At 40.1% G+C, this 14587-nt stretch overlaps 1 protein-coding gene across 1 annotated transcript in view; it reads left to right on the top strand.

Annotated features, from left to right (window-relative positions):
- The window catches only part of ESR2 (estrogen receptor 2), a gene marked incomplete at its 3' end in the record, with an annotated part of 31566 nt that extends 16979 nt beyond the window's left edge, over positions 1 to 14587 (top strand). Inside the window, exons 4-8 of the mRNA XM_082484996.1 lie at positions 2226 to 2525; positions 7527 to 7665; positions 9965 to 10098; positions 11782 to 11956; positions 14398 to 14587. Coding sequence (XP_082341122.1) covers positions 2226 to 2525; positions 7527 to 7665; positions 9965 to 10098; positions 11782 to 11956; positions 14398 to 14587 — 938 coding nt within the window. The remainder of the gene's footprint in view (positions 1 to 2225; positions 2526 to 7526; positions 7666 to 9964; positions 10099 to 11781; positions 11957 to 14397) is intronic.

Genomic DNA, 14587 nt, shown 5'->3' with positions numbered 1-14587 from the left:
CCAGGGCCAGAATTGCATTGCCTGGTTGGAATTTAAAGAACTCATGGTCTGTGTAACTCTGATGGATATGAATGAAGAATTGTAGGAATTACTGAATCCAGTAGCTTGACAGAAGGAAAAGTGCCACATGGCCATGTCCCCAGGTCCAGCAGCAAGTCTGCGCATCTGTTGTTATTAGGCGTGTGCACACACACACACACACACACACTACTATATCCACAGTCAGCCACACAGAACAGCACAGGCATAAAATATAGCACTCATGGGAACACAAGCAATAGAAAATATATGCATATATACAATACAGATCCTTCCAGTAGCTGCGTTTAGACACTTAGTCTGCCAAATAGTTGGCCTGTGGATCCCCATATCTCCCCAGCTGATGGCCTCTGGCTCTATAGCCTTAGCCCAGTTGCTGGTACTCAGACCTTCTCCCATACAAATGGTCACAGAAACATGTGTGCTATGGATCCCTCCTGTAACTGACTTTAGAAAGTCAATGTTATCCAGTAGCTGGCCCCTGGATCCTCTGTTCTTCCAGGTACCTTGTGCACAAACTCTCTTGCACGCGCACACACGCACACACATATAGCTCTCTGGCAGCAGGTCCCAACCTGTGGCCCTACTGGTTGCTGATACCCAGATCCTCTGGTCTTTCTAGTAGATGGCTTGGAATGCCTCATCCCTCCAGGTGAACTGGAAAGCCTTTCCTGTTGACTTATCTGCTGGGTGTCATGCCCAGATCACAGGCTGATCATTCTCCTTTGACAGGCCTGAGAGTAGCCTAGTCTGTGTGCTTCTTGTCGCTGATTAGGTTCTTGGGATTCTTTCATCTTCATTGTTCCTTTGCTGCTTTGTCTTCACATGCTTTATGAAGCCTTTAATCACATACCCTAATGAAGAAGAACCAGAGTCTGTGACCAGGGCAAGAAGTCTTTAGGCAACACACTAAAAAGACTTCATAAATGTAGTAATGTCAAGATAGTAGCAGTAGCAGAACAGATGCTTTTGTCAAATTTGTTGTGGGACTGAAACCAAATGAGACAATTTATTACACTTTAAGACTCCATGATCTCTATGTGTGCAATAATAAATGTTGGTCTGCTATAGATTTATGTTACCACAGGCATTTTCGTATCTATGAAAATTCAACCTTTGAGTATCATATATCAGGAAAAGTATTGATGACTAGCACAAAAATTAACTTCTCAAAGATTTAGAGGACGATTTAGCTGTGATATTAGAAATGTTAAGTGCTGAAGGATTCCATTCTAAGGATCTCTTCAGCAACTTAATATTTTTAAATATTCTGATTTTTAGTGTGGTACAGTCTTGCACATTAGTTACTGCCAAGGATTATTTGTAAATCAGTAAACATAGTCCTTGTTATAGAATATGCTGAAGGGGTGAGGGAAGTAGAAGCCGTGACTGAACGTTTTAGCAAATCTCCATACCATGTTCTTGATGATGCTTTTAGACTCTTCCCATGGCAGCTATGGAAGAACAGATGAGAGTGGTCCCTCCAATAGCACTGACAGAGAATTGGAGAATGTGTGGTGGTGTCAGAATGAACAATAAATTAATTCCAGGAATTTAAAGGACTGCCCTTTGCAACAGAAATAGTGTTCTTCATGCAGAACTCCAAACAGGGAGCTTGCTCCTTCTAGTTGCAGGTATCTGAATTCACTTTGGGGGAACTCCTGCTGGCTTAATGGCACGTAGGGAGAAAATGGGTTGCATGTCAGTAAGTCCCTAGCTGAACACCCAGCTAGCAGTGAGGCCCAGCTGTGCTTCTGGCTGAGGTATTTACTCTGTGTCATGGCCCAGACTTTCAGAAGTCTTTTCTGCCCCTGTTTTACATCTAAACAAGAAGTTAAAAACAGAATTTACGAACAGCTATCTTTATTTGCATTTAAAGACCTGATTTATCTCTTTTGGATGTCAATGGGTATTTTCCCATGGACTTTTAAAGTGAGTTAACTGAAGTTCAAAAATAAACATCTTTTACATTATTTTTTGTCTAGTAGAATAAACACAACCCTCAGCTAAAGTCAGTGGAAACAAAGTTACGTCAATGTTGAATGCTCTGGAAATTCTGAAACTTAGCATTCAATATTAGAACATCCAGTATTAAAGGGGTTTTCCCCTTCTGCCCAAACATTTGGATTTACATAATGCAGCACAGTGAAAAATACTTCAATGCAATAATGTGCCTTTCATGTCAGGTTCAAGAAGAGAACGTTGTGGATATCGGATCCTGCGTCGCCATCGTAATTCAGAAGATCAGGTGCATTGCATTGGCAAAGCTAAGAAATACAATGAGACGGCAACCCGCGTAAAAGAGATCCTCCTCAGCACAGTCAGTCCAGAGCAGTTTGTTTTAACACTACTTGAAGCAGAGCCTCCCAACGTGTTGGTGAGTCGTCCCAGCAAGCCATTCACGGAGGCCTCCATGATGATGTCCCTGACAAAACTGGCTGACAAAGAGCTTGTTCACATGATTGGCTGGGCAAAAAAAATTCCTGGTAAGAATTTAAGTCCCGTTTTTGTTTATTTTATTCAATGCTTTTACCATCAATGTATCGTTTTCTACCCTGAAATAATAGCACAGCACAGTAAATGTGCAGTATGAAAATCTCAAGCTTTTTATCCTATAAAGTAATAGACTATTCTCAGGAATTCACCTGGATGTATTTTGATTTAGACAGAGACCTAGCCCGTAATTTGCTATCTGTTGTCAGTCAAATACTTGTTCATTTTGCTAAAAAGCATAGTTGGCATTATATGTAACTTCTACCTCATCAACTATATATACCTGATTAATCTGATTTAGAAGCTTCATTAAAAGGGATATTAACTAGATTGCTATAAAAAGAATTTAAGACCAAATTCTTTCCTTGAACCCTGACAGAAGGTTTCTAATACAGTTGATGAAAACTGAAATGTGTCCAAGCACTGAGTGTCTGCAATTGCTTCAGTTGACATAGTTGCTACACAAGAGCATCAGATTGCTAAGTGGCGCATAGTATTGATCTCAGAATTATTGTGCACTGTCCTTCAAAACAAAAATCAATAAGGATGTTTTTGGTTGCTGGCAACACAAAGAATATGCACTGAAGTACAGCTACATGCATTATTGCCTTGAATGTCTCAAATGCGACCACAGTATCGTGGCGATGTACCCTTTCACTTCTTACAAACTAGAAACGGTGAGCATTTGCAATTCCTTCTGCTTGAAGCACCCATGATTAAAACAGTCAGAATAAAGAATATAAAAGCCAGAATAAAAGCAGCCAGCACACAGAGAAGATAGTTGGCAAAGTTGTGCAGCAAAACTTGCTGGCTAGCATAGTTGAAACTGCAGACTGTGGCCCTTTAGCGAGACCTAAGGTGACCAACTAATAATAGTGAGCTGAAAGAAGCATTGAATAATTGGTAGATGTATAACAGCATGGGGCTTTATCCTTAACTTCAGATACAGTGCTCTACTAGAAGTGATCCCTATGGCTGTGTTTACCTTACATGCTAACATATTTTGCAGTGCATCTGGTAGTCTAACATCACGTCCATCAGGACTGAGGAGCCAGCACACCATGACTTGTTTCTTGGCTTTTATGCTGAAGGCAACCAGAGGTGCTCGTGCATGCCCTGGTCTTGTCATGATTGTGCAGTAGAAACAGCACTTACTGCTGCTTGAATATGCACCTAGGAAGACATGGCAGTAATTTGTATGTCTAGAAATAGGCTGTGTACATGGTACAGGAAACAAGCTTGGTGGAGAATATTTCTTATAATCCTTAAAGTAAGAATTTAGGATAAGGGGAGCATATCCTATTTCAGACCTAGTTGGAGTGGCTCCAGCTGCTGGACCACATCTCCTAGTTGCAGCTTACAGTCTCCACGGCTCAGCCACTGTGTTGGAGGGTTCAGGTGTGATGGTTTTAGGGTGTGCAAATTCCAGGTCAGCCGCTGAGTTGCTGGGGGGAGATGCTTGCACAGCACGAGCATCTTAAACCACGCTAGCCACTTGCAAAATGATAGTGGTTTTGCCATTGATGTGCAATGTTTTAAACTGAGAGCCTGAATCCTCAATCCTTATTTTTCCTTATTTAAAAAACTCTGAAAATAACTGTAAAGTAACTATCCACAAGGGTTTAAGTGGTGTTTATTGCTATAATTTCTTGTCCGGTCAGAAAAACTTGATTAAAGGGTAGTTTTTCAGTGGACTCCATATAGTTACATTAATCCAGTAGGAAGTGAATTGTGAAGGAAAACCAGAGAAAGCCTTAGAAAATTACCTCATTTTAAGCAATATTTGAATGGGAAAAACAAGCAAAACAACCTTTCCATTTTCTGATTGTTCTTAATTTCTATTTTTTTTAACTATGTCAGCTTTTTTTCAAAAAAAACCCAACCCGAACCACAAACCAAAACAACCACAAACCTAAAACCTCAGCCAGTTGAGTTTAATTTTTTGAATTTTTTAAAAGATCACTTTCCAAACCAATCCCAATTTTGACATTGATCACTTTTGGTTTATTTTCAACATCTGTCAGAAATAAAAACTTTTTCTTGGCAATAAGAAAACTGTATGAAGAAAACCCATTGAAGCAATCAAACCTCTTCAAAACAGTTCCTGGGAATGTTGACACTTTATCGTGTGTTTGTTTTTTCTGATCAACGCTGTTAAACAGAGCAGAAGTAAACACCATTTTAGAACAATGCAAAAAATAGATTTGATGTTTAATATGTACCTAATTATATTGCCACATTACATGGTAGTTAGAGCATTTACTTGAATGTGGATTTATTTATTTTTTCCATTAAAATAACTGTGATGACTAAAGCTTAGGACATAGAATTTCAGTGTTCAAAAATTCTTGCCTGAAGTTAATCATCTAGATACATGCTCTGCTTCCTGGAGGTAAGGTCTTAGAAAAAAAAAAAAACATAGTTCTTGACTAATGGCACAGTGAACAGTAATTGTACTTTCTGTAAAGCTGAATATTTGCTTTTGTGTACCTGGGTAAGAAGCCCATTTTCACCTCTAAATTATTATTGGATACTATTTTGACACTCACCCAAAGTGAAAGAAAATCTTTTTATTTTTCCTTATAGATGCTGATGTTAACAGTAACTTTTTGCCTCAATAGGAAAGAATTTTTTTTGTATTTAATATTTAATGACCTCCTTTTGCTATGAATTTTACTCTGTGACTGTATTTTTTCTGTACTTTCAGCTTAATGGGTTGTATTTTTGTTGTTGCTCAGTAAAATAGAATCTGACACCTGGACTTTTTTCCTTCTGAATTCCAAGTATTTTAATTCTAAGTTGTCAGATGGCAGAACATAACTTCTATAATTGGCTTTTACTTCGTTGACCTAGTCTAAGAGAGTTGAACATGGTTCATAGCTGAACCTGTATTGCTAATTGATAGGATGTTGTCATAATATTGAAATTTGGATTCATTATGCAACCTCGTGTGTTGCTGGCCAGAACAGTATGTCCTTTGCTTGTCACTACACATCCAGCACAAGTTCTTTCTTGTCTGTCTTAGTAATTTATAATTAAATGATTAGGTATAGAGCATACAATTTAAAGGACATGTACCACAGCCATACTAAAATAAATACTTTAGTGTAATCATCTGTATCAAATGAAATGGGACTTCTGACACTGCGATAGAAGCTGTGGTGGTTATGTGCTGTCCTCGGTCTTAAAGCATGAGATTGTTAAGAAAAGGAAAGGTGTAGTCCTTCTAATAGCTGTGCTCAATGGTTGTAAATCATACTGCTGGTGCTGATAACGCGAGTTTAGCAGATGACATCCAGGATAAATCTGGATCTTTAAGTATCTGTAGACTGAAGGCTGGGACTTGGTCTGACATCTTGCTCAACTGAAATAGTTTGTAAACCAAATAACTGTCTGTTTATGCTAGAGAAATCAGCAAACGCCCGTGTAAATGTTTATTTAAATAAATTTCTGAAATGTCTTTGGGCTGTTGTTTCCCAGGAAACTGCCACTGTCAGTTTATACTATTCACACTTCCGTGATTATTTTTCTAAAAGCACTTTTAAAATTGTGACTGTATGTCTGGCAGATAATCTGTTGTTGGCTCTGAATTCTGTGGTAAATTCTGTGACAGCGAAATCCAGGAGGGAGGGTTCCGCTCATAGGCTCCCGTTTACCCTTCTTATAAGAAGCAAGGCTATGGATTTTGAAAGGCAACACTTCTAGAAATTATAAGAGAGCGTGCGCTTTACCCAGTTGATGTCAACACAGGGCTGTCGTGACTGTCTTGCAGCCTGGTAGTTGAGGAAGATTAAAATACATGGAGCATTTGTATAAATTACTGACAGTAAATTCTTTGACAGTGCAAACATACTATGTGTATTTCAAGACTTCAGACAACTGGAAAGAGCTGTGGGAAACCTGTCTCCCATGGTCAGGCTGTGTAATTATTTTTTCTCTATGCATAGTCACAGGGATGAGCTCTAAAAATGAAGCAGCTTTGCTAAGAGACCTATCTACTGCAGCTCTGCTTTGAAAACTGGGGCCTGATCTTGGTTTTAAATGCAGGCGTGGTTTGACCACTGCTTTGGTTGTCATCGTATCTGTGTTTTATTCCTTGACTGAGCAGTCTGCTTTCCCACTTGCATTTTGACAATTCACTCTTCTGTTTTTTTGGTTTGGGTGTTTGTTTTTTTTTTTTTTTTGTGGGAAAGGGAGGGCAATGACTGTCTCTCCCTTCTGGCTGTTCTGCAGTGCTATCTGATGCCTTGCTGTAAGTTCTGGACAAAACAAAGTGCAGGAACAGGCTTATGCACAATTGCATTAATTCTCTTCTTGTTTCTGGGATGCTGTGTATGGAGGAAACTACTCTTGATTTTCTTTTCTTTTTTTTTTTAGTCTTTCACAGTTTTGGGGAAGGGGGCGTCAGGAAAGGGATGGGATGGGTTGGGATGGGGTCAAAACATGTCATTTACAAAGGGCATGATAACACAGAGGCACCAACATGTGGGTTCTTCCATAATTACCAAGAAACCTAGAAACAGGCCTGTCTTTTGAGAGAAAAAAAACTGTGCAAGTGACAACTATTTGCATTCTGGGGAAAGAACAGACTATTCTTAGGAGTCCTGTACAGTTGAATACAGTAATCTCTGACAAATGTGAGTTTCCCAAGTGATTCCCTGGTGCCTCTCAGGAGGCTGTGGGACCATCATCTAAAGAGATGGCCAAGCATAAGGCAGATCCTCTGCAGTTGCTTGAGTTTCACCAGCTATATGGGAGTAATTGCCCTTGAACATCACTGCTTTATTTCAAATCTTTTGTGGAAGATTTGACAGTGATAATAACAAATATTTATGTTCTTGTTTGAGATGGCTGCACGATCCTTCTGATGTCAGTCCTTTTCTGGTTTTCCTCACAACCCATAATTCTTTTTGCTTTCTCGTATACTGAGTCTTCTTCATCAAAACAGAGAAATAAACAGCTTGATTTATTTAATGCTATTTTCATCATTTTAGGCTTCATTGATCTCAGCCTTTATGACCAAGTAAGACTCTTGGAGAGCTGCTGGATGGAAGTTTTAATGGTTGGTCTGATGTGGAGATCAATCGACCATCCTGGGAAATTAATTTTTGCACCAGACCTTGTACTAGACAGGTAAGAGGAATAAACTTCTTGAGAACACTTCATATTAGCATGTTTGGAGGTGGGGTGAATGGTAAGAGGAAGAGGCTTAATTATGGGAGATGCTATTAATATTTTATCTAGCAGTATAATTTACTTGTACTTGTAACAATAATGTCTTGAGGTTCCGCATCCTTACAGGGGCTTAAGGAATGTTAGGCATAAACAGTACTGTTGATCTTGCCAGTTCCTTAATTCCTATAGCACATAACAGTGTGAAGTTTTTCTGTATTTTTCACATATTTTCTCGGTTTTGTTCCTTTTGGTCCAGGTCCCTAGATGCTGAAATTGTAGATGCATCAACACAATCCACTATATTGTCAATCAATTTCTTCCAGCTGATAGATTTTCTCCCCCGACCCTCAAAAAAAAGCAGACACAGTGTCAGGTCATATTTTAATTATTTTAAGTGGCTTTTCTACCTGTTTTTCTTCCTGCCCCTAGTGCAGACTTCATTAATAGCTATAATAACATTGCAGGACTAGTCTAAAGGGATTTAAAAAAACCCTAGCTTGCTTTTTAATACTGAAAATATTTTTTCAAGCTAAAGCAGGGTGTGTGTAAGATTAAAACCTATTTCTCCATAACATCATGTACCAGCAGGGAAGAATACGGATTAGTAAGGGTGTTTTTCTGCAGGACTTTAGCATGATTTGGCCTGGGATTCACATTGGTAAAAAGTCAGGGAAACAATCTACTCTCTTGGATAGGTTTAAAATGTCTCTTAACCTTTTCAACCTGGGGAAATTCAGATCTGTACCAGTTCTGTGGCTTGAGCTCAATAAAAGTCATCATCATAGATACAGAAAGCAAAATGGGTTAGTAAGAGAAGTAAATTTAATTTATAAAAGGTATGAAATAAATTATAATTTGCTCATATGAAATTCAGTGCAAGGACACACTGTGTTGTTCGATGCAATGATAAGAAATTGCTGAAAATGTATGATACATTTAGTTCCTCGGGAGCTAATACGTGCTGAATAGAGTGAGCTTATTTGATGCATTCCTTCATCTCCACAAGACACAGCAGAGCGGGAGCTATCAAGCATCTGGGCATGCTGTGATTTTATTTTTTTTTTAAGACATGCGTATATGAAACTGGTCTGTAACTTGATTGTTTTTATCTTAGCTGAACTTCAGATACATTTCCTACATAATCTTTGTAGACAAGTACTTCTCTAATGCTCATGTCTTTGTTTTGAAACTGTCCTCCTCCAAACCTTAACATTCTCCTTTGCTATGAGGAACATGGGAAACTGGGCACTATTCAGGCCTTTCTGTGGGCAGGACTGGCTGCACCTGCTTAGTGTTATTTGCCTGTGCCTGCCTCGCAGCCTGAAGGTTCACAACCTTCCTCTTAGGATCCAGTAGAGGAGTAAAATTCTTTCAATTCTCATGCACTGCTGTGCTTAAGTCTGTCTCATCTTAAAAAAGTTACAGAAGAAAATCTCATATTGCAGATAGTATAAGAAGCATCCCTTTGAATACTGTGTCATAGAGCTTAATTGCTTTTTTGTCTAGTACATGTAAAAAAAAACTAACCAAAAAACTGGAACAGTAACTTCACTGGTTTGAAAAAAACTGCTGCTTAATTTTAAAGCCATTGGAATGGCTTAGGGTTGTTTGGGGTTTTTTTCAGATCAGAAAACGGGACCATTTCTAACATCCAAAATGGAGAAAGTTGCACTCAGCAAACACTTGCAAACAAAAATACCCAAACCACAAAACCACCCCAAAACATATTTACATTTAAACGCCTTCAAAGAGAAAGGTGCTGGGAGATCAGAGTAAGGTTGTTTTATTCTTTTAAATGTCTTATTGTTCCAAGAAGCTTATTTTAGGGGGTCTTTCTTATTCATCAAGTCCCGAGGCCTCCATCAGGTATAAAGAGTGATGTCACCGGTTGTGGTATTAACTCCTCGTGAAACAAATCTGGAAGATGATTGAAGGTGGTACAGTGCCCTGTACTAGTTTCAGACTGAATATGCAGAATTATATGGGCTGTGAGGATAAAGCCTCTTACAGAAATACGGTCATACTTTCCTGTGGTCAATCCTGCAGGTACTTTAAAGAGAAAATCAGTTTCTTAGAGGTGCTGATCTTTTATACCAGTGTAATTTTCAATTTAGATTTTGTGATAGAACCTTCTGAATTCTCGTGAAGATGAGATGGATAAGCCTTTTTCTGCCTCCTTTGGGCTTTGACTTTATCTGGCTGAGTCAGAGTTCCTTAATTCTACTTTTTTGGTAACATTTTAAATGCGTTTCCATAGGGACGAGGGAAAATGCGTAGAGGGAATTTTGGAGATCTTTGATATGCTCCTGGCCATGACCTCGAGGTTCCGAGAGCTGAAACTGCAGCACAAGGAGTATCTATGTGTCAAGGCAATGATCCTCCTCAATTCCAGTGAGTACACAGTTGACTCTGATGCTCACCAAATTGTACTTTTTATTTCAAGGGTGACTGGGAAATCAGCCTCTAAAAATGTCAGAAGTATCAAATCAGATAAAGTCATTGAAAGAGAACAATAGGAAAGGACTTCTAACCATCCGATTTTAAGGATTTTTGCTCAAGAAAGTTTTAAACTGTATCATTTGCTGGATTTAGGGTCCACGTCCTGTTATAAAAACTGCCTGAAACACCCAAAATCTGAAAGCTTCTCCCAAGGTGGGGCTCATGGCACAGGCTGTGGGTATGTCCTTTTCAATGAGAACTTTTGCTCCTATCTCTGTGGATCCTGCTCATGTGTAAAGTTGCTGCACAGCTCTACAATCTTGTCCTTAATTCTTAATTCTAGTAAAACTAATTACTCAACTGAGTGATGATTAATTGGGCTTAAATGTTCCTACTTCATGGTAATTAATTGGTAGAGATTATTGAATTCTCAACAGTTCTGCAAGACAAATTTCAGGATACAAGCTTTGCTTTGCAGCCTTTCACACAAGGCAAACAGGAGTGTGTGTTTGCTAGTTTAGGGTAGTCTGCAGTAAAATCATTTTATTCCCCAGAACATGTTGTAATTAATGTTGTCAAAAAAAAACCAAACAAAAATAACATCTAACTATTTACATCTACTGTTTTCAGCAAGGAGCTACTGCATATTTCTCAGCGCAGTTCTGAAAGGGAATATTTCAGCCGTTTTCCCACTTATTTATTTCAACAGACAAAACAAAACAAAGAAAAAAAGAACAACTGTTCTTTTTTTCTTAAAAAAAATCACAACAACAACAACCAACCAAATAAAAAAAACACAACAAAAAAACATGTTCATCAGCCATATTTTCTTAAAAGCCTCACCTCTCAAAAAATCTCTCCTTTCACCTCTCCCCACTCTCCTTTCTTAACAAAGTTAATCTTTTACTCCTAATTTTCAAGGTATTCTGGAGCTCTGTATCTCCACAAGTATCTTTGGGAGGATTCTTTTTTGCCCAGGTCTCTTCTGCTCTATCAATAATGTTATTGTGTGTTTCCAGACCTTCCTAGTGGTGATTTCTTCTCTTCCCTCTCCACACCCCCAATCCCCTTTTTTTTTTGCTTTTGCTGATTTTTAAGGTTTCTCACTATAGGCAAGTGCTGTATTATGGCACCCTTAGTGAGCTGTAGGGAGACCATGGCAGGCTGCATCTATGAGCAGTGTCTCTCACCATGTTCTTCTCCCTCCCCAGGACATACTCAGAGAAAAAAGTCTTTTTTCATCAAGAAGGTATTAGAGCAAGCATAATGCTATAATTCATAATAGTTACTAAACTAGAAGGTGCAGAGTGACTCAAAGGAAAAACCCCTAGAGAATGGAGACCACGTCTGTTCTCTGGACTGAAGGGTCTGTTCAACATGTTGTCCTGGGAGGATTTGGGAGAGTTACTTGGTTTGCAAATGATGTGGCCATCAAATTTTGGCAAAGGACTGTAAGTCGAAGCTTGGTGTGGGCACATGGAGCATCATTTGTACATTCTCGAAGGGGGGTGTGTGTGAGTCAGGAAATGTACCTTCTCTAATCCTGCTGAAATATTACATCAGAAAAAAATTCGCAGTCGTAGCTTTTTTTCCTTCCTCATGAACCGGGAGTATTTCTTTCTCTTCTCTGGTTAGGCATGTTTCCCTTGTCAGCAGAAGAACCTGAAAGCAACAGGAAACTGCATCACCTGCTTAATGTAGTCACAGATGCTTTGGTGTGGGTTATTGCAAAGAGTGGAATCCCCTCGCAGCAGCAGACAACTCGTCTGGCCAATTTGTTGATGCTTCTCTCTCACGTCAGGCACGCAAGGTAAATTTTACAGAATGCGTGTAACATGTCAGGTGTTAATGCTCATTTATTACAGCAACAAAGCAAGTCTTGAACTCCAGAGTACTCCCGAGGGAATCCTGGTACTGCTTTTCATCTCTGTTCATTGTAAAGCTTTCCTTCCTAGCAGAACTAAACAGGCAATATATTCAAGTGCTTTCTGGCACTCAAAAATTTTGTGTTGATATTAAGATGCTGTCTTAACTGTATTGCATTAAATTGTTCATTATGTATCTGCCTGAAATGTTTAACACTAATAACGCAAATTCAGTCTTTCAAATGAAAAACCCACCCAGTCATGAAAACTCTTCCGTCAGAAATCGTGGAATCATAGAATGGTTTAGGTTGGAAGGGACCTTCAAGATCATCTCGTTCCAACCCCCCTGCCATGGGCAGGGACACCTCCCACTAGACCAGGTTGCTCAAAGCCCCATCCAACCTGGCCTTGAACACCTCCAGGAATGGGGCCTCCACAACTTTCCTGGGCAACCTGTTCCAGTGCCTCACCACCCTCATAGTGAAGAATTTCTTCCTAATATCTATTCTAAACCCTAATATTTATTCTAAATCTACCCTCTTCCAGTTTGAAGCCATTACCCTCGTCCTATCACTGCATGCCCTTGTAAAAAGGCCCTCTCCAGCTTTCTTGTAGGTGCCCTTCAGATACTGGAAAGCTGCTATAAAAATAAAAGTCTCTTTCAAAACTGATCTGCAGTGTGGACTTTGGTGGTAAAAAGCGTACATTGGGTGCCATGTTTCTCCCAGACAAAATTTGTTGTCTTTTATTTGAAACCACAGCATTTTTGCCAAGTGACTCATGCTACAGCGATGCCATGCTCCTGCTTTCCCCATGGGAAGCAGCTCCTCTGCTCCCTGCCAGTTCCTGGACCTCCTTGAGCTGCTCATCTTAGCTTGCAGTACAGCAGACTCAAATGCAGGGTGCTACAAACAGATGCATTAATTTTCAGGCAGTTTAATTATTACCCAGAGACCAGCTATTCACAAAGCTGTCTTATGTCTTGGCTTTGGACTGTGTGTCCAGTGAAGATGGTCCTGGGACCAGGCTGGAGCATGCAAAGGAGAGATGGGCATATCTGACTTTGTGTAGGGACACTGGAAGAGGGAGAGTCACCTTTGCAACAAGCTTCCTGGGAGAGCGGGTGGCAGCAGCAGGGACCTGACTGTGCCAAAAGGCAACTTGTAACAGCCAGCGTGTGAACTGGGGGTGAGTTTGAGAGCTGGCCCTACAGACCTACAGCACCAGCCAAGAGCTGAACCCAGCTCATGGCTCTGATGCAGTGCCGTCACCTGGGTTGCCCCCTGTAGCGTGACACTCCATCAGAGCATTACAGGAGCTCTTGTTCTGGCATGGCGTGAATAAACACTGTGAATCTTTGCAAAATTTTTATATTTTCTTATTAAAACAAGAGTTTTTATGCTGTGCCTTCCTCAGCCAAAGTTTGGAGGCTACTTGTTGTGACCTGTCTCCTTTACGTTGCTTAGCACTCGTCAGTCAATTATACTTTGGAAAGAATTGTTCTGGAAATAATTGATGCTCTCAGCATTGATTACCAAATGATGCAGGACTCTCAAGAGCTGGGTGTAGGAGGGGAGCCGCAATTTCTTCTTTGCCATTAACATATTTATAATTCTTGAATTGTTGCAGAACCTCATTTTTCTGAAGGCATTGCCCCCTCCCAGTCCAATCCACCGGGTCAGCTATGTGCTGGCTGGCTGGTGCTATTTCCACTGTGATAAATTTGGTGGTGAGCAAGCCCACTTAGATTTCAACCCCAAAACTTTGAGTGCATCTGACTTAAGTGCATGTGCAACTGCAATGGCAATAGCCGTCTCCTGTCGGTCCAAATCAGAATACGGCCCCAGAGTGTTCAAGCTAACAAGGTGTCATTGTATCCTGCAAAACAAACAAAAAAATACTTGCAAAGCCTGTAGGCATCTGCAAGATCTGACACTGGACATGCAGAGAGGAAACAAACTGCTTGAAGTTAGCCGGGGTAGTTTGGTCTTCTTACTCAACCAGGCAGAAGAGTTAGGTAGTCACTAGAGCTACACGTTGTAAATTCCTCTTTTGTAATAAAGCCGCGGCCTGTGGGCCTCCACATTTACAGCACCAAAGAGGTTTTTCTCTTAGGTTTCAATAGGGCTGGTACATCTGCATTATTTTCTGAAGTCAGTTTGTGCGGTGTAAAACAAATCTTGGTTCTCTAAATAGTAAAACACTCAGCTTTAAAATATTGGTATGTTGTTAACTGTTGATAGTGGTAAGTGATCTCAGGGACTACGGCAACTAAAGACTCTTAACTCCTAATAAAAAAAAGGAATTTCTTGAAGCCATGAGCGTGTTTTCCTTCTCTGCGCTGTCAGACCCAGATTGCTGACTTACTTTCTGTTCTCCTTCGCAGTAACAAGGGAATGGAGCATCTCCTGAGCATGAAGTGTAAAAATGTGGTCCCTGTGTATGACTTGCTGCTGGAGATGCTGAATGCGCACACTCTCCGAGGCCAAAGGAAGTCCCCAGTCACACATCCCGAATTTGGCCCATTAGAACAAATGGAGACTGGAGACAGTCTGCGAAACGGGGCAGCCCAGTAA

Source organism: Vanellus vanellus, assembly GCF_965231255.1.
Source record: "Vanellus vanellus genome assembly, chromosome: 6".
NCBI lineage: Eukaryota > Metazoa > Chordata > Aves > Charadriiformes > Charadriidae > Vanellus > Vanellus vanellus.
Note: the sequence above shows the minus strand (reverse complement) of the source record. Positions and strands in the feature narration are given on the sequence as shown.